Source organism: Mastacembelus armatus, chromosome 14, assembly GCF_900324485.2.
Source record: "Mastacembelus armatus chromosome 14, fMasArm1.2, whole genome shotgun sequence".
In the NCBI taxonomy this organism is placed as follows: Eukaryota; Metazoa; Chordata; class Actinopteri; order Synbranchiformes; family Mastacembelidae; genus Mastacembelus; species Mastacembelus armatus.
Window position 1 is genome coordinate 8,708,137 of NC_046646.1, and position 20,433 is coordinate 8,728,569.

Below are 20,433 nucleotides of genomic sequence, written 5' to 3' on the forward strand. Positions count from 1 at the left end.
GGCAGTTTGATAATGCTAATTGATCTTTGTCGATTTTCCACCTTCCTGCAAGTGAGCACAAGAAGCTCTCAGGGCACTTGTATATCTGCTATAATCCTTTTAAGATTTACCCTTTCAAAACAGAAAGGTGTTGTCATCAGATATTGTAGCCTACAGTAGGTCGATTAAGAGAAATTAGACCAGTGCTAATGACATTATATGCCAAACTTTCCATTCCCTGATGTAAATTAGTCATGAAAACCTGACACACACAGAGGTAAACGAAAATAATCCCAGGTCATTTTTTCTTGTAATGACCCTGTGACATACAGTATATACAATATTCCTTGTCCTTACTCATAGTCTGTTTCTAAGACATGAAGACATCAGTGTCTTGACGTTAATATTTCATTGACTGTCAACTCAGCATCTGCTGACCTGACTAACATGCAACACTCTCCTCCTAGTGCAGACAGTGTGTCACTGTACATCAGCTAGTGGAGCATCACAATGTCATCTCCCTCTACTCCCCATCCTCGTCTTTCCTATAAATAAGCATCATCACTGCAAGTTGCACAGGCTTTACTTTGAAAATAAAACAGACTACTGCAAAACCTGGCAAATCACAGCAACTTCCAACAGCCTATTTCTTATATGTTCTTACTTGTTTTATGGTAATATAACAATGTTTAACCTGTCTTTCCCACCTTATGATGGACTGAATGAAAAAATTAAGGTGAATGCAATAGATTAGGAAGAGGCCTCGAGAAAAGTTGTGCCACAGGGTCTCTATAGCTGATTTGACATTGTCTACCACCTTAGTACTATACCAGAAAAACCTAAAGCTCATTTAGAGGGATGATAAAGCCCACGGGAGGGAGGCAGAAAGTTAGTAAGCATTAGTTTTGATTTACTCCTCATTCTAAGGTTAGTAGATGTCAATTAAATACAGAGGTTATTTAAACAGCATGTTTCAAAACTATATTTTAACATGTAGTGGCTTATTATGCTACATGGTGAGAAAAACTGTGTTGTCTTTTTTTTTAGTTTTTTTAGTCCCCTAAGACTCTCCCATGAAGTGTCACTGATTAAATTAGACAGATGTTCATCTGGCACCTTCACACTCTTGGTATGTACAGCCACAGTGAAGAGCTGTGAGAGTGGCACAGCCTTTGGTACAGCCTGTCTAACTCACCTCTCTCCACATCTCCTCTCTCCTTATGACAGTATCAGTGGTGTTTCAACATGCCTTTAATGGCTTGCCCTCTGCCACTCTTGGGGGGTTCTAACATAAGTGTTATGGGGAGAAAGACTTCTCTAGATGATGGGAAATGACGTGCCCTCCTTTTCTTCCCTTGCTCTGACTCAAGGCAGGCAAGCAGAACAGTGATCACATACCATTTCTTTCATAACTTTTTAAAAATATTTCACTCTTGTATAAGATTATAGTCATAGATTATACTCATTATACTTAATTCCAAGCTTGTGATCATTCATTATTTATTGTTAAAAATTGTGTGATAAATATCCTGTAGTAACTGGCAATCTGTCCAGTGTGTACACCGCCTGTTGCCCAGTGTCAGCTGCAAATGGCTGCAGGCCCCCCTCGATAATGGATGTCCTGTAGTAATTAAACTGCCTCTCTAGTCCTGCTTTGTAGAACTGGTCTGGTTTATGGACATCTCATGATGAAGCAGAATGTTAATAGTTATACTTATTAGCTAATGATAATTGATAATTGATAATTGATAATAGCTGATGAACAGAAGGTCTTTTTGCAAAACCAGGGCTTCCATGGAGGGTTTGTCATGAGGTCTAGCTCCACACTGCTGCCTCCAAAATGTATGGTCTGTGTTGGCCAGTGCCATGACCTTCCCATGAACATATTTGCTCACACATTGACTCACTCATGTAGATAGCACCTTTACCCCAGTACATTCACCCTCCTTTAACACTTCACAAAGTTCACCATCTTCCACTATCTGCTTCTTTCTTGTGTCTCACTCATTTAAGCTCCTGTTCATAGACAAAAACCCACTCGCCTGCCGCTCAAAGTCTCTCTTTTCTGCACTCTACAAATATGTGCATAGAGTAAACATAATCTGAGAAAATGGACCTCTTGTGAAGTGAAGATATTATTTTTCACAATTTTGGTTATAGATTATATGTACTGCTACTACTACTACTGTGAATATTGATTCCTCGCAGTTGATGGGAAAATCTGCGGATTTTCTGAACTTAAGCCAGACTCAAAAAGCAAGATACAAATGGCTTCAAGCGGCTTACTCAGGATCCTCTGACTTTCTAGGCATTTTCCCTGTGTGAGTGTGTGTGGTGGGGGTGGGATGGGGGGTGTTATTATATACCATTGGCATACTATCCTTTGTATACTAATAGCTTAGTATACAAATGATAGGATGCTAATTAATAGATAGGACCAGCTCATACAAAAAAGTGTTGAAACCTAAAAATTAGCTGGTTACAAAATTTTGAATATGTTTGTAGGTTTTGGGTAAATGTACTAAAAGGTTTAAAAGAGAATTGTTGTTGATTAGATATCCAGTCGAAGGGTGTATTCTTAATTTTGTTAAGGCAGTTTTGTTGCCATATGCGACATGTCAAAACATCTTATATGTTTAATCCTGTGTTTAATGTGTCCTTACAGGACCTCCTTGCCATCTGACATCCATCTGACCTCCCATACCTTATAAGACTCTTACTCTGACCAAACCTGTGAAGCCTGGATTATAACGCCATAGAGGGTCATCACTTTAAACCTGAGGAGAGACGTGTTAACCTGCCTGACACTTTGAGAGAGCACTGAGCTCTGTGAAAATATCTTTTAGTAATCTGACTGACCTCATTAAAAAGTGTGCAGACCTTAATTTCACAGATAAGACAGATAAGCATCGATGTATTTCATGTGTCAAAGAAATTAGAAGTCAATCTAAGTGGCATCCTCACACCTGGTTAAGTTTGACTCCCCTGGCTTATATGCCAAGGGGCAAGTTGATGTCACCATTAACCAATCAAAAATAATATTAAATCTGGCAAGAACAAAACTACCTAATGCTCATTTTATTTCAAATCTTAAAACCTTTGTTTGTTACATGCACCAAGGGATGCATCAGATAAGACAAGCGTGTCTGACCTTATTTGTTATTTCTGTTTGTCCTTTATTGTTTTCGTCACTGTGCTAAATCTGGGTACATGCACTAACATAGAGATGTTCACAAATGCAAAAAACACAGTGGGAAGGAGTGAAAACAAACAGCTGACTCATTTCTTTCCTAGGTCCCTGCTGGCGATGGAGGCTGCTCTGAAGTCAGTGAATTTGCATCAGTAGAATGTGTTGTCTTTTCAGTTTGGATTAAGGTGAGCATGAAGACAGGAGTATGTGTTGGAAGCCTGGGAGCTGTCTAGTGGCTCCTGTCACTGCCAGTGCCAGTGTGTCTTCAAAGAGGGTAGCAGGCTGCAGCTCTGTGGTTTACCTATGGGCCACTCCAGCTAACCCCTAAAGACTATTAAGCTAATTACATTGGAACAGCCTTTTAAGCATTAGGAAAGACAGAATGTGATGTAATACCACCATGCCTTGACATAGAGTCTTGGCAGATACTTGATGACAAGGACATTTTTTTGTGTAAAAATGTTTTCCTATGACAACTGAGTTTCTTGCTGTTGCATATTTGTTAGTCCACACCTTGTGTACTGGGACATGTGTACTGTGATTGGGACATGTGTACTGTGATTGGGACATGTGTACTGTGACATGTGTACTGTGATTGGGACATGTGTACTGTGACATGTGTACTGTGATTGGGACATGTGTACTGTGACTGGGACATGTGTACTGTGACTGGGACATGTGTACTGTGACTGGGACATGTGTACTGTGATTGGGACATGTGTACTGTGATTGGGACATGTGTACTGTGACATGTGTACTGTCAGTGATGTACACAAGAAAAAAGTCTTTACCTCAAACGTAAATAATATCACATATAGCAAAATCAATACCACCCTGCTAGTGTCAACAAAATATGAAAGTTATTGCGTTGTGAAGGCAGTATGGCCGATCTGTTGTTGCACTGGATTTAGTAAAGGTGTTACTAATCCTGCAAACTGGCACACAGAGTGTGTGTTAAACAAATTAAAACAAAGCTTAGTTTTAAACAGTGTATAAACAACTCCGCCTAGCTCAATGGATCTCAGTTTTTTTTCTGTTATGAATGATATCAAAAGCCAAAAAAGAAAAAAAAACAACTGGCAGGATATGAAAATGGATACTGGTCTTGCTGGTACATGAGCTGAGCATGAAGACGTTTTACATTCTGTCAGGGCTTCACTCTTATCGTTCTCTATAAAATACATTACTACATAGTTGTGAGCTGGGTTTAGTAGAAAAATTTCACTCATGATGGACAGTAAAAGTATCAGGGTTTAAGTAGACCTAAAAGGAAGCAACAAGATAATCTAACAGAAGTTTATCGATGATAAAATCATATTAGATACTAATGTGGATTTGGTAGAAGAAGACACTAAAAGTTTGTATCCCTGTTTCAGGTTTTGCTGAACCACTTGTGCTGTATGTTGAATATACTGTATTTCGACAGTATATCTGTGTGTAGACATTGTGATACATTTCACTGCTTTTTGCCATTGTGTTTTGGTTATACATTAGCCTTAAAGACAGACTAGACAATAGATTTTCACATGATTTTTAAAACCCTTATGTTGGCATTATGCAGGGAAACCATCAGAGGACAATCTTTCTTCTTGTAATAAACCAGAAACTCACTTTAAACACACTTTAAACCATCCATCCATTATCTATACCTGCCTATTCCTCTTTAGGGTCACAGGGATCAGCTGGAGCCTATCCCAGCTCTCTTTGGGTGAAAGGCAGGGGTCCACCCTGGACAGGTCACCAGTCCATCACAGGGCACTTTAAACCCTTAGATGTTTATAATCTTATTACATCCATGTTCAAATAAAGTTGACTTCGTAAACTGAGGCTTTTCATGGCTCACCTCATTCTGTACCACAACTTAATACAGTGTCTGCATCACTGCAGCCTGAATCTCAGAACTCATTGTGATTAGTTAATAATTAACTTGTGAAGGAATTTTGCAAAGCTGTATGATGCATATAGCTGTTTGTGCATAGCATGATGAACTTTATTCTGTACAAGCACTCTGAAATAAATAACATAATAACATAACAGACATGATGTTACGGACATGTTTAACAAGTAAACTCAAATGATATTAACTAAATGGTCAATCTGGAACAAACAGGTAACACTGAGATAATGGCAGGTGATAAACCTGTTACAGAAGTCGACAGAGGTACTTGGCTCGTCTCTAAGCAACCTCTACACTACTAACAACATACTCAGCCAACAGATAAAAGTAAACACACACGCACTACCACACACATACAGATGGTAGTCATTTGCTGTTGCCATCTGATACATGTGAGAGTGCAGTGATAAGATTAGTACATGACAGCGCCAGAAAGCATCACCACAGCAACACCAGCCACTTTGCATAGGCTGCGAAAGGCCATGACGATGCCAAGGGGTTAACTGCCTTTACAGTGGGTAAGCCAAAACGGGAGATTAGCAGCTTAACTAGGTCTGTTAAATTGAAATTCAGGGAAACACTGAACAGGCCACACAAGGGTGGTAAGGTGGTGCCAGGAACTTGATATCTGATTGGCTATTCCAAATTTCTTTAGCTCAACTGACCAACTCAATAGTCCCATACAGTCATTTGGCAATAAGCTCAGTTACACCTCACCTACATCATTTGTTTATGTTGGCATTGTGTCAGGCTCACAGTATTTCGCTGTTTCACGTGTCTCTGAGGTAGGACAGACAAGACAGTTGGGAGGGAGGGAGAGCAACAACTGACCCACACAGACCTGGCTCCAGATTGAAACTGCAGCAGGACATTGTAGTGAGGGAAAATATAATAATAGTGGAGGTAAATGTAAAAGTTGTGTCTTAAAACAGATGGTGTTCTTTACATTTGTGTGTATCACTCTCTCGCTGCCTCAATCACACATGAACACACACACAGAGAGCGGGAGGCGCAGCAGATGATGCTGTTCATGCACAGTTGCCCTCTACAGCCCAAAGTAACATCATAAGGCACAGGGAAAACATGCTATTCAGCTTTGTAATTGTAGGCAGTGATTCTGCTGTGCACTGCACACCAAAGCAGCACTTGATATGATGAATAAGCTGATAAAGATTTTTCCTTTTGATTCTGTTTCTTCTATCTGAATCTTTTATTGCCATGCTGTAGTAACATTGCTAGCTCACTACTTTGATCAAGACTGAGAGATCTCAGCAAATACTTGATACACTGCCAGGAAATTTCATACAGACATTTTTATTTTAATTAATGAATTTATTTATTTTGGTGATCATCTGACTTTTAATCTAGTTCCAACACAAAGTCCACAATTGTGGTGCAGGTGTCAGGACTAATCTTTATACTAATTTTATACTAATTACCATGACGTTTGCTAGACCATTTGCCATGTGTAATTTCCAGATTTTCATCTTGTGCCATCATCAGGACAAGTGCTAATATTTAACTGGAGTCATGTGTCTGGTCACCTGACAAAGTCCAGTATTAAGTCCTTTGTTAAGTATACAGTGGGTACGGAAAGTATTCAGACCCCTTTAAAATTTTCACTCTTTGTGTCATTGCAGCCATTTGCCAAAATCAAAAAAGTTCATTTTATTTCTCATTAATGTACACTCAGCACCCCATCTTGACAGAAAAAAACAGAAATATAGAAATTTTTGCAAATTTATTAAAAAAGAAAAACTGAAATATCACATGGTCATAAGTATTCAGACCCTGTGCTCAGTATTGAGTAGAAGTACCCTTTTGAGCTAGTACAGCCATGAGTCTTCTTGGGAATGATGCAACAAGTTTTTCACACCTGGATTTGGGGATCCTCTGTCAATCTTCCTTGCAGATCCTCTCCAGTTCTGTCAGGTTGGATGGTGAACGTTGGTGGACAGCCATTTTCAGGTCTCTCCAGAGATGCTCAATTGGGTTTAGGTCAGGGCTCTGGCTGGGCCAGTCAAGAACGGTCACAGAGTTCTTCCGAAGCCACTCCTTTGTTATTTTAGCTGTGTGCTTAGGGTCATTGTTCTGTTGAAAGATGAACCTTCGGCCCAGTCTGAGGTCCTGAGCACTCTGGAAGAGGTTTTCTTCCAAGATATCTCTGTACTATCATCTTTTCCTTCAATTGCAACCAGTCGTCCTGTCCCTGCTGCTGAAAAACACCCCCACAACATGATGCTCCCACCACCATGTTTCACTGTAGGGATTGTATTGGGCAGGTGATGAGCAGTGCCTGGTTTTCTCCACACACACCGCTTAGAATTAATGCCAAAAAGTTCAATCTTAGTCTCATCAGACCAGAGAATCTTATTTCTCATAGTCTGGGAGTCCTTCATGTGTTTTTTGGCAAACTCTATGCAGGCTTTCATGTGTCTTGCACTGAGGAGAGGCTTCCGTTGGGCCACTCTGCCATAAAGCCCCGACTGGTGGAGGGCTGCAGTGATAGTTGTCTTTGTGGAACTTTCTCCCATCTCCCTACTGCATCTCTGGAGCTCAGCCACAGTGATCTTTGGGTTCTTCTTTACCTCTCTCACCAAGGCTCTTCTCCCACGATTGCTCAGTTTGGCTGGACGGCCAGGGCTAGGAAGAGTTCTGGTCATCCCAAACTTTTTCCATTTGAGGATTATGGATGCCACTGTGCTCTTAGGAACCTTGAGTGCTTCAGAAATTCTTTTGTAACCTTGGCCAGATCTGTGCCTTGCCACAATTTTGTCTCTGAGCTCCTTGGGCAGTTCCTTTGACCCCATGATTCTCATTTGCTCTGACATGCACTGTGAGCTGTAAGGTCTTATATAGACAGGTGTGTGCCTTTCCTAATCGAGTCCAATCAGTTTAATTAAACACAGCTGGACTCCAATGAAGGAGCAGAACCATCTCAAGGAGGATCAGAAGAAATGGACAGCATGTGAGTTAAATATGAGTGTCACTGCAAAGGGTCTGAATACTTATGACCATGTGATATTTCAGTTTTTCTTTTTTAATAAATTTGCAAAAATTTCTACATTTCTGGTTTTTTCTGTCAAGATGGGGTGCTGAGTGTACATTAATGAGAAATAAAATGAACTTTTTTGATTTTGGCAAATGGCTGCAGTGACACAAAGAGTGAAAAATTTAAAGGGGTCTGAATACTTTCTGTACCCACTGTAGGTCTGCTTCTGTTTAGTGGCATTAGTAGCCCATAATACATTACTTCATGTCAGTAGATCCTGCAAATAAAAACCCCTCAGACCAGATGTGACCCACCAACCGTAATAGATGTATTACTGCAGTCTTTGATTTTGTAGCCAAATCAGATACTGTAACACTGTGGCTCTTCTATGTAAAGTGAGCTGTTGTGCCAAGGAGCTACACTGACTGTCATGTAATATTAAGTACTCTGGAGTCCTCTTGTCCTCTCAGGTCCCATCCACCACCACTGTCAGGTGCCCTTGGGCATGAGGGGCATGCCTATTTGGCTGTGAAAGTCCCTTCTGCTTCAGACAGTGTTAAAAGGGTTAGGCACAGTAGACACTTAGGGCCCTCATACCGCTGTGAGGATTTCCAGAGAACCTGAAAGATGATACTCTAAAAAGACTCTTAGGTGAGACTTTTAGAGATGAGTTCAGCTCTATTGGCTGCCTCTGATGGGATTTCTCACACTTTTGGTTGCCAGAAAATGCACAGGAGTGACAAGCTTAGAAAGCCAAGGGGTAAATGATTTAATAGCAAGCCTAATGCAGCAAAGCAGCCTGAGACTTGCAGCATTGAACAGGATAAAGGGCTAAACCATTGTTACAATAAATGTTCTCAGTCAGACATGACTTCTTTTGTTCTGTCAAAATTAGTAAATTATCTTTGTCCCATTTAATGTCCAAAATTGATTTCATGGCTGTACAACAGTATGTTTTCATAAATAGTATATTCTATTTTAAGAGTTGAATTAAAATTGCACCTGAGGTATTGGTGAATAAGAATAGTGAGAAAATCTGTCATCTCAGCTGCAACGATTTAAAAACAGTAGATTTCAAAAGTTGAAAGCCAAACTCACAGTCATGAGTTGCTGGTTAGATTGCCAGGCCCTCTGAAAGCTTGCTAAATTAATTTGAAGAAAACACATATTTTTGTAAATCCAATAAATCAAAATAACAAAGTCATAGTTGTGCAACAGTGTGTCACCAAGGAGTCAACTCTATCAAGCATCAGATTTATTTTCAATAAAAGAAGTCTTGCTGCCATGTCAGTGAAGTGAGTGTTTAATTTATTTAGGAAGCAAAAATATTTCTTAATTCCATTAAGGGAACAAAAGATGCTTTGGCTCAAAAGACACTGGATGTAGCCAGTGGCACTTTGCACTGGGCACTCACAAGACTTTAAGGAGGTTAGAATTGACTGGCGTCCCTTACAGTGTGTTTATTAGGCCCTGATTAAATTGGAGATTGTATATTTATAGTCCCTGCAGCAAGCACAATGACTTGGCCCTCTCTTTATAATTACTTGTGTCTCTGCGCCTGTGTCATTAGATTAGGCTGGAATCCCAGACGCTCATAGTCTGTGCTTGAAACACCACCACAGATGGGTTAATGCAAGCCAAAATTCATTATACTGCAACATTAGGTTTATCTCATAGACAAAACGTCACTCCCTGTCAGAGGTCAGTGGATACACATGAGAGCCATTTTCATTGAATTGCATGCAAATTGCACACAAAATGCTGTAAGAGCCATTTTAGCTTTTGCTCTCTCAGTTCAAAGCAACCTTTCCCTCATACAAGTGATGTAGTGAAAATGCAAGTTTGACAAAGACTCTAAAAAGATGTAAATCTTTTCTGCAGTTCCTCTTTGCACATCATATATTTTCAGACTATGGCTATAAATATGTGTTTGACATCCTCAAAAAGACTGATATTTATACTGATATATCACAATACCATGTGATATCAAAGCCATCTAATTCATCAGAGACATGTGGCTGAGTTTGTACAACTCTATTTTGTTTTAGTAGCTGCTTCATGTAAAATTGTAGTGCCTAACTGGCACCAAACTGTAAAGAGGTCCAGCAGCTAAGTCAGCCATTTGAACATTGCTAAACTGACAGCTTGAGTAAATTCTTTACACGATATATAAAAGCGCACCATTTATATTCTTTTGCATAAATAACAGTTATAAATAGCAAGGAATTATTAACTTAAATCAGCAATTCAAGTAAAAACTAAAAATGTGCCATTGAATCAAGCATATCTTGTCAAGTTCAATCTGAATTGTAATCTGTGATTTATTATAAACTGAGAACGTTCTACTAACAAAAGTTGGGGAATATAGGAAAACAAATTTCACAATTTTTACTTTATCATAGCATGCTATATTAAATAAACTGTATTATAACCTGAGTGTGACATAAAATCATGATGCAGATGAGTTCTCATGGCTCATTGGGTTTGACTTGTAACACTGTTTTGCAGTTCCATCCAAACGTGCCAGCTACTGATGCATTAGATAACAGCATGAGTGTTATATTGATGCCCCTAACTGGTTTTTACTATCTTCATCCAAAAAAATGAAGTTACCCTTATAATAGTCACTGTGGTGACTTTGTTTTAATTGACATTACTTTGTCCAATTAGTAACAATCAGTAGGTGGTGAGAATGCTCTTATATTGACTCTAAGTGATATTTACAGAATTTCTTCTCAGGTCAATGTTAGAAATGTCCCTGAAGATATTTATTGTTAAACATAAAATTAGATAATTAAAAAATGTAATTTCAGACAAGGACAACAAAATAGTTTCCTTTTCCATGCTGCATGCATGTTGTGCTAATTCTGCTTTTAACCTTTTTCTGTAGTGTCCTTTGTTTTCATCTTGCATTTTAATAAGTGCAATGGCCTGGAAACTAAAAATACTGTAGAGCAAATCAAATGGGATTATTCTAAGTTGCAGGGGTTCATCATCTTAACTGGCTTGTAGCAATGAGCCACATGCACATTTGTTTTCTTCTGTTGCTCAGAAAGCACACAGTTCAGAGCTTTAGCTGTGATATCGTTCATCGCACTATGGACAGACATGTAACAACATACATGCTGTTAAAATGTGTACTTCATTTATAAGCTGAAGGTTAAGGAAATGAATATCTTTCCTCTGCAACAAAGAAAAAAATACTTATAATTAAATACATAAATAATGGTAAGGTAATAAAAGTTTCCTGCTTTTGGAGCTATACTAATCCCACCATCTATAGACCTTACATTCACAGTAAACAGATCCATGTGTTCTGTCTATTATGCTGTCAGTATTATGTCATGATTAAAATAAGACACTACAGAGTCTACACAACACTTGAGGTGACTAGTCCTTAGACCTCACTGCTCAGCCTGACATCCACACTTATTTTCCTGCTATCCTCCTCCTGTTAGTCATTTAAGAGTGCTCTCCAGTGTTCAGATGGGATATGTACTTTACTGGCATGCCCTTTGGATGACTCGCGAGGATCTCTCAGTGGCCAAACATTCTTCTGAATTCGTCCCAGGTGTGGACTGTGACCAAAGAGGTGAAATTCATGCACCATCACTCAGATTGATTGCCTTCTTCCTGTTCTGGCGCTCCTCTCATGCTTTTGGCCAGAGCTGCACCAGGGAAAAATGGTGGTGTGTCATAGTCCATCCTTCACAGTAGTGCTGAGTGAGAAGAAGCAGACTCATCAGCCGCCACTCCCCTCATCAGCTCCAAAGTTATTGCACAGTGTTGCAGATGGCTCTGTTAGACTGACAACTATTGTGAATATTTGCAGAAAGAAATGGAGAAAGATGTCTTCCCGCCCTCCTTCTCTTAGTCATCTTTGTAGTCACGGCACTGATCACAAGTTAACCTCGACTTTCTTGGGAGCCATTCATCATCTGTTGGGCCTTAACATAAAACAACATGCTTCTTTTAATTTACTATCTATCCAATAAGAAAATTGCTAACTAAAAGACAGAAATAATTATCCACAGACAGGACTCATGTCCTTTACCAGAGTCCTGGGACTTTGAGGGCTTTGCGCAATATCTTAGCACTGCACTCTTCTGGAGAGACAGCTCTGATGTTGTTGCTGTGATCTGTTGGAGCCACTCTTCCAGCTTAGGAATCACAGCTCTGAGTGCTCCTCCCACCACTGGGACCACTTTGGCCTTCACCTTCCACATCCTCCCTAGTATCTCTTTCAGGGCCCACTTTTTCATCTGTTTTCTTCTTGATGTTGCTGTCACTTGGAACTGCTATGTCTATCCTCACTATGTCCTTATGTTCCCTGTCTACTACCACAATGTGAAAAGTTATTATAGCTCTCCATAATTCAAAAGTATAATGCATCATTTAGATCGATTTAACACATGTACAGTGTCCTGTGTTTGTGAAAGAAAGAGAAAGGAAGGGAGGTTTCCTAAAACCCCTGTCCTTGTTTTCATCACTGGTTTTTACTATTAACCAGAAAAAAAATATTTACCTGGTTTAAGAGGAAAATATATGAGTGGCTTAATCAGGTCAACTTTCCTAATAATCTTGTGGAATTCACCATGTTAATTATGTTGATGATGCACAATGTGAAGGCTGAAAGGATCTGAGAAAATCATTAAAAGCCTTTCATACACAAACATGTCTGTGTGAATTTTCCAGGAGGACTGACAGCAAAGACATGGTTTGACTATGGATGTGGGAAACACAAAGACATTTACTGTCCAGACTTCAGATGATAAAGCTGATTAGCCTATGATGTTGATTTTTCAATCGAGTAAAAAAATTCAGTTTGTTTGATAATAGAATGTAGCTTTCAAGCACGTTTATGAAATAATAAGAAAATAATAAGATCACATCTTGTTGAATGGACATCTCCTAAGTTGGCACTGACATTTTGTTCTGTCTTGCTAAACATTATTAGGCCTCTAAACATTTTTGGCCTATATTTATTTTGCAATATCATTATTGTAATAAGGGCCATATAATATCACCAGTGATCTCCCAGTAAGAGCTATATTAGGTTCCATGTTTTACAGGCTGATATCAGTGAAAATAAGACCATTCATTATTGATTTATTATTTCAAAACCCTACAAACTTTAGCATGAGAAAAACTTTCCTTTAGTTTCTTGGCTTTCAGTAATGTTCACTCTTAATTTCGCTTTTCTCTCGGTTCACAAAGGCTAAAGCAGCGTGGTTTGTACTGCAGGCAGCACTGGAAAGAAAACTGGAGCAGGCAACTCGAGGCTCTGGAGATTTGCCTAAATGGGAAGTGACAGGAGAGACCTATTGGCTCTTTGTGGGACGCCGGCAAACTGGCGCCAAGTCTGCCTTAATTAACAAAACCACGCAGCACTGTCTGATCAAAAACCTTGTTTGCAAACGATGGATCAGCAAGTGGAGCCAGGGTAGTGATTTCTTTTTTCCTTGTTACTGCTGAAGTGGAATCAGGCCTGTATGTGCCACCACAGGGAAATCTATTTCAATATGTTTTGATTGTCGTTTGAGGAAAACATGGCAACAACAACAGCAACTGATTCTAAGTGCCTTCCACATAACCCCAAGTCACTTTAGATATACAGAAAATGAGGAAATGGTAATATAAAAACTTGGTTTAAAAGATTATTCTGATCCGTCCATGTTATTATTTATCCATTCCCAATTTTGACATGTCTGAAACACTAGTTCTCCCTGAAATATTTTGACTTTTTCTCATTTAGGGTCATAACCTTAATGAGTAAACTGCAGATGTGTTGAGAAAAGTCTATACTGTGTCTGTAGACAACAATGTTTATAGGTCAACTTGACATGTAAGCTTTCATGGGGGCCTACTTACAAAAACACTGACAAAAAATGTCTGCTGTAATAACTGATTTTTCTCTGTGGCAGCTTATTGAGGCATTATGTCAAACACAGACCCTACAAAATCAGCTCCAAAAGACTCAAGGCTTCTTCTCAAAGGCAAACTTACAGAGACATTACCAGTTTCTTTGTAACCCTATCATATGCCAGCGACATGGCAAAGTCAGTCCGGACTGAAATATCTCTACATAGACTGGACATACTGAGGTGAAAAAGGTGCCAAGACAATGCTATGAATTTTGTGAAGTCACGACTTTTCCTACACTGGCAACAAAAAGTGGAAATTTTCACATATCATGAAATGTCTTAACATCTAACGCACAGATTTCCATGAAATGTGATACAGACATCCAAGGAGATCATTTATTCAAATGACTGATCTTATTGTGGCTTTTCCTTTAGTGAGGTTCACATTAGTAGCTTCTAGAGAACTATCTCAACAATCATTAGCTGGACTGCCATGAAATTCAAACATTCACATTCAGGATGACTCATGATCACTTTATGCATCCTCTGACTTTGTGCCATCATCAAAGTTCAGTATTTTGGTTTATGAGCAAATTCTTGCAAAGACATTCCCATCAGCCTCAGCTGTAATTTGATTTTTAGTGCTAATTATAGCACATTAATACAAATTAAGATACTGAGCATGTTAAACCATTGCTGCTTAGCATTGATATGTCGACCTTGACATTGATGAATGTTAGTAGGCTGACATTTGCTTTGCTTCACTGTTTCACAGGCTTTTCTAGACTGGAGTTGAATCAACCAAACAAATTTCACACAACTTGTTGAGCTTTGGGAACATGTGCAGAAAACCAACACTTACAGAACTTAGAGAACTTAGTTTAGGGAGAGAGCCCCTGTTTACAGAAGGTGCCAAAATGCCCTGTTTTGTAAAAGGAAATAGCTAAAAACAAAAAACATAGTATGGGAAGATCTTACTGCTTTTCTTTTATCTGAATGTTCTGATAAGCCATAATAAAATTTTGATTTGAGGTCAGTATTTGCCTGTTTGTGAGGGTAAACAGTGCAGGTCAATTTAAAACATAATAGAATGGGTGTCTATTTATTTTCACCATATTAACAGGATTAAATTCAGATTTAGATGACCTTGTTCAAAAAATATGAATGAATTTTCATTACCATAACAAATTTCTACTACTACTAAATAAGATACTATTACTAACTTGAGATTATTAGCACTATTTTACTACTTTAATTATTCACTCATTCATGCTGTGGTACTTTTGCTTTGCATGCTGTCCTCATCAACTCTTTAACCACGCCCAGCGCTCTGCAATTGGTACAGGCAGTGAAGCACTGTCGAAGAAATTTAGCCCATTAGTGTAAACCCCAAGTGTTGGGCTGGACGGATGCGTGCTGCTCTAAACACCATCTCTTCGCCTCAGCCTGCGTCCTCTCCCTGCTGCCACTTTCTGGCGCACAGTTCCAAAATGCTCTGCCCTCTCCTTGGTGGATCTACCAGCGGATACTTTAAGGACTCTACCTGCTTCTGCCCCTCTATCTGCAAACTTTTGGAAATTCGCGTTTTCTCTCATGCCCTCATGCTACAAGACAAACAAACTCTTGAAAAGGTTGTTGCCGTTTGGATGTAGACGCGTGCGCCTGCAGCAGAAAGTGAGCTTAGGCTTCATAATATCGACCTTTGTGACCGGATGCCTTGATGAGAGATCCGGTTGACACTGCGGATGCCATGGCTTACCATCCTCACCAAGCTCATCGACCGGGTGCCTTGCCCTTGTCTGCCTTCCTTACTCAGCCTTCCCTTTTCCCTGCGCTCACTTTCCCAGACGTCACCTCCCTGTCGGAGCGTCTGTCCGCGGAGGCTGTCTCTGACGCGGGGCTTCACGTGGCTCTGGGACGCCAGCACCAACCGGTCCTCCCGCTTTCCTTGAAGAGCCTGCAGCCAGAGGAAGTGCTGGGTGATGACCCGAAAGTCACACTGGACTCAAACAATTTATGGAACGAATTTCACAAAATGGGAACTGAGATGGTTATTACAAAATCAGGAAGGCGAGTAAACTACAGAGCGCACTCTTCCAGTGCCACTATGGGATTTACTAGTGGATCTGAAATGAAATCATATTATTTCTACAGCTTCTAATGTGATATTGCTACATGTATCATTTTATGGGATCAAAGTAAAAACAGAGTATAAAATGCTATTTATGTTATGAGCCCAGGGACATGTCAGAAATTATGATCTGTTTAAATGCCCACTTGTATCTTTGTACAGTGTGAATAATGAGGAATGACAGTTGCATGTTCCAGGTTTGCGCAAAGTCAAAATGATTTCTAACACAGTCTTTTCATTTTCCCCGTAAATCGTTTGTGCAGGAGGATGTTTCCACCGTTCAAAGTGCGGATAAACGGGCTGGATGAAGCAGCAAAGTACATCCTGCTGATGGATATAGTCGCCGTTGATGACTGCCGTTATAAGTTTCACAACTCCCGCTGGATGGTGGCTGGAAAAGCTGACCCGGAGATGCCAAAGCGCATGTACATCCACCCGGACAGCCCGTCCAAAGGAGAGCAGTGGATGAGCAAGCCCGTTGCTTTTCATAAACTCAAACTCACCAATAATATTTCGGATAAGCACGGATTTGTAAGCAGCAGTAATTAAAATTGTTGTGGTTTTCTTTTCTGGCTGAATACTAGAACTGTCAATATCGATTTTACTTTGACCCTTTTTTTAAAATCTATTTTCCATTTCTATTTTTAATTATATGTCATATGTCTTTTATTTTTTCAGACAATTTTGAATTCAATGCATAAATACCAACCTAGATTCCATATTGTGAGAGCCAACGACATAATGAAGCTTCCATACAGCACCTTCCGCACCTTCGTTTTCCCCGAGACAGAGTTCATCGCTGTCACTGCGTATCAGAATGAAAAGGTAAAGCCCCCACCACCCACGCCCACACGCACGCAGAGCAGATCTAATGTTCTAATGTTGCTGTGTTTATGAAAAATTAGAAGAAAAAACACAGGAGTAGCCTTAGGAAAGTCAGAGTTAGAAGTATAAGGCCTAAACTTCATGCTCCAAAACTGGGCCCTTATTAGTTCCACATATGAGCTTTGGTTGGTTTTTATCTGTCCCTATATGCAAAGAGCCACATTTGAGCAGTGACTAACCTCCAGATTTGACTTTCTCTCCATAAGATTACACAGCTAAAAATCGACAATAACCCCTTTGCCAAAGGGTTTAGAGACACTGGAAATGGGAGACGGGAAAAGAGGTAACTGCTTTCCCACCAGAACACATGAGAATATGGTTCTTTATAAGGCTGTGTGTAATCTAAATTTCTCATCTGCAGGAACAAACAGCTAAACTTTTCTTTGCTGCATGGGAACCAAAGCAAAGCAGACAGAGACTGTGCTGATTCTGACGGCTCATGTGAACAACCCAGTACCAGTGACCCCTTGTATTCCCCTCAGGAGTTGGTGAGCAGCCCCCTGATGCCCACCCCAACCTGTCAAGGTGGGTTAACTTACAGCATGTTATGTGATTAAGCAGCTTTTATGGCAGCGTTTTTATGAGCCCAAACTGTATCACTGTGTTGATCTAACATATTGAACATTACAGTCACTACAGGGCCAATGAACTTATGCTTTATACAGCCATCCAGCGAATCTGTTCACCGCTTATGAGGCATTTTCACCGCTGATAGTTTAACTTCCCATAGTAAAAGGATATGCGTTAATAATGACATTAGCATTGGCTCTGTTCTATCCACGTGTCTAAGTAAGCAGTCAGACTGAAAGCGAGCTTACATGCACAATACCAGGACCCTGAAATCAAAGCTGTTCAGTGTCACTGATACTGCTATAAATATTTTTATTATTTATACACGTGCTTGTCCTGCTGTGGCATGTTAAAATGGCTTCTGTGAAAATGGCCTGTTTTTGGCTTTATTGGCTGTATTCTTGGAATCTGACATATGTCTCCAGCCGGAATTGAGTCAGGGACATTGAGGTTACATGATATGTATTTTAATTACTCAAGCACCAGGACAGCAGCGATGGGATATGCGCAAATATGGAGAGACGTTATTTGGGAAGTGGATTTCAACCACAATTCACTGTCTGACTCAATCTGAGATAAAAATAGTTTGCTGCTTTAATAAATTATTAGTTTCTGGCACTTTGTGGTTAGTAACACATGAACAGTGTCTCTATCATGGCTCAAGATGTTTGCACTGAGTCAGCTGTCATATCACTTCTGTTGGCATTGTGTACTAAATGCTATTTTTATTTTATGCTACAAGATCATATAATAAAAATAATCATTATTTCCCACAGATGAGAACAATACAGGAAGTGATTCATGTACTGAGCTTCAAGATGAGGCAGTTGTTGAAGCCAACTGCTCCAGGACTGAACACACACCCACCTTGAGCCTGAAAAGGGAGGAGATACTGTGGAACAGGTCTGCTCTCAGTAAGGGCAACAGCAATCAGGACACAACAAAAGAAAGGACAGTGTTTAGAGCGCCGCATGATCATCGCTCTGTGGAGATGGACTCTTCTATAAAACAGATGAGTGAAATCAAAGATGGCGTCCTGCCTATAATGTTGCAGTCACGGAGCTCATCATCCATCAACTCTACTCCTCTTCACAATTTGGATTTCTCAAATGTGCACAGTCAACATTTTCTTAAACTTGGGGCACCTCTGTTGTTTCAGCCCGGACAGTTGTCAGTGAAACCACAGGCTTTTGCCACTGCTGGTATAGGACTTTCCTCTTTGCCTGGAATAAATGACTTAGAAAATGGAGGCTTATCATCTCAAAGCGTTGCCTCTTCACCTCCCTTCATGTTTCATCTGTCACAGAACATGCTGCTATCTCAGGTACAATTCTGCAACAGCCATGGTTTGTAACAGTACACGTTTATTACACCTAGTGACCAGATATCTTAAGATGAGGTTGTTGGTCTATTCACGTCCACATGTAACAGCACTAAGCTCATATTTTCTCTTAGTCCTAGCTATTCAAGATAAGTTGTTTAATGTGAAATTTCCAGATTATCCAGAGTAACAATTTTTAATGCTTCGAGAATCATACAATAATAATAATTCCACACATTGGAGGGCAGGAGAACTTTCAGATATAAGATCTCAAAATCTAGGAAAATAAAGTGGAAATCATGAGCATAGAAAACTCCTCTGAGATAAGTAGAAAATATGTACTATGGGGGAATTAACCTTTTAAATGCTATGTCACTTTTTCTATTCCTGGATGATCTAATAATAATACAGCACTACAGCTAATACAATCCTTGAATATCACAGTGACCAAGCAGTCATTGAACAGTAAGTGCATTGACTAGGGGTCTTCCTTCCAATATTTGATAAAAATGAAAAAAAAAAAAAATCCAACATGTGAGTAATAAACATTTTGGTGCTGAAAAAGCTGTGACTTTGCAGCCTGGAGTGGATGAGTAGAAGAGCCAGACAAGATAAAATTAACTTACTGTAACTCTTCCTTGCAACCTTGAAATAAACCAATATAAAACTGTTATGTATAGCCTAAAGGTCTTTACAGTAGGCTATGCAGAGCAGAGGCAGCATTAGTGCTAAATATTACTCTTATTTGATAGGATTAGATCAATTACCTCTATCGACGTCACTAAAATTAGTTTCAGCTAAGTCTAATTACAAAAGCAATGCATGGTATTTTACAGAAACTTTATGTGGTTCATGTCAAAATTCAAAGTTAAGTAACTTGTATTTTTCAATTTCAATTTAGATTGATGTACATAAAATAGTTTGTCAGAACATCCATGGCATTATGTTTTAGGAATATTAACAACTTTACTTTTTCACACAGGGAATCTCACTGTCACCCTTTGGAGGACTGTTCTCGTATCCATACTTCTACATGGCAGCACCAGCTGCAGTTGCTCCAGCTCTCTCCACCTGCTCCACAACCTCATCGCTCGGCAGAAATCAGTGTTTCCACAACTCTCAGCCTTGGTTGCGATTCAACCCTTATCATATTCCCACGACTTTCACATCAAGCCAAAGCCTCTGTACATTCAGATCACCTGGTAGTTCAAACTCCCAAATGGAGCAATGCAAATCAGGCGGCAGAGAGTCAAGTCCGCTGTACGGCAATCACAGCTACAGACTCAAAGCCAAGCGGAAGATGGTCCCCCCTAAACTCAATGTTAAGTATTCCAGTGATGAACTGCAAAAACAAGATAGTCCAATCAGGGGACCTGATAAACCACATTCTCCACAATAAACTCCGATATATTGTTTCTCATTCCACATAAAATAAATTCTGGCTGATGTACATTGATTAAATAACATCTCACTGAGCAAAATATACAGATAAGTTTCTAAAGTTCTACATAATAATGTTCTAAAATTACATTATTTTGTCGGAACAGTATACGCTGCTGCAACATTACATCATCAGCAGAACTTAACACTGATCTGGTAATATG

The 20,433-nt window shown here is 39.6% G+C and overlaps 1 protein-coding gene across 1 annotated transcript; it reads left to right on the plus strand.

Annotated features, from left to right (window-relative positions):
- Positions 1 to 15,410: 15,410 nt before the first annotated feature.
- LOC113143056 (T-box transcription factor TBX2b-like) lies at positions 15,411 to 20,228 on the plus strand. Its single transcript, XM_026328517.1, has 7 exons — positions 15,411 to 15,992; positions 16,317 to 16,584; positions 16,732 to 16,878; positions 17,145 to 17,221; positions 17,300 to 17,463; positions 18,285 to 18,832; positions 19,812 to 20,228. Exons 1-7 carry the CDS (start codon positions 15,643 to 15,645, stop codon positions 20,226 to 20,228), a joined length of 1,971 nt encoding a protein of 656 aa, XP_026184302.1. The 5' UTR covers positions 15,411 to 15,642.
- Positions 20,229 to 20,433: the final 205 nt, after the last annotated feature.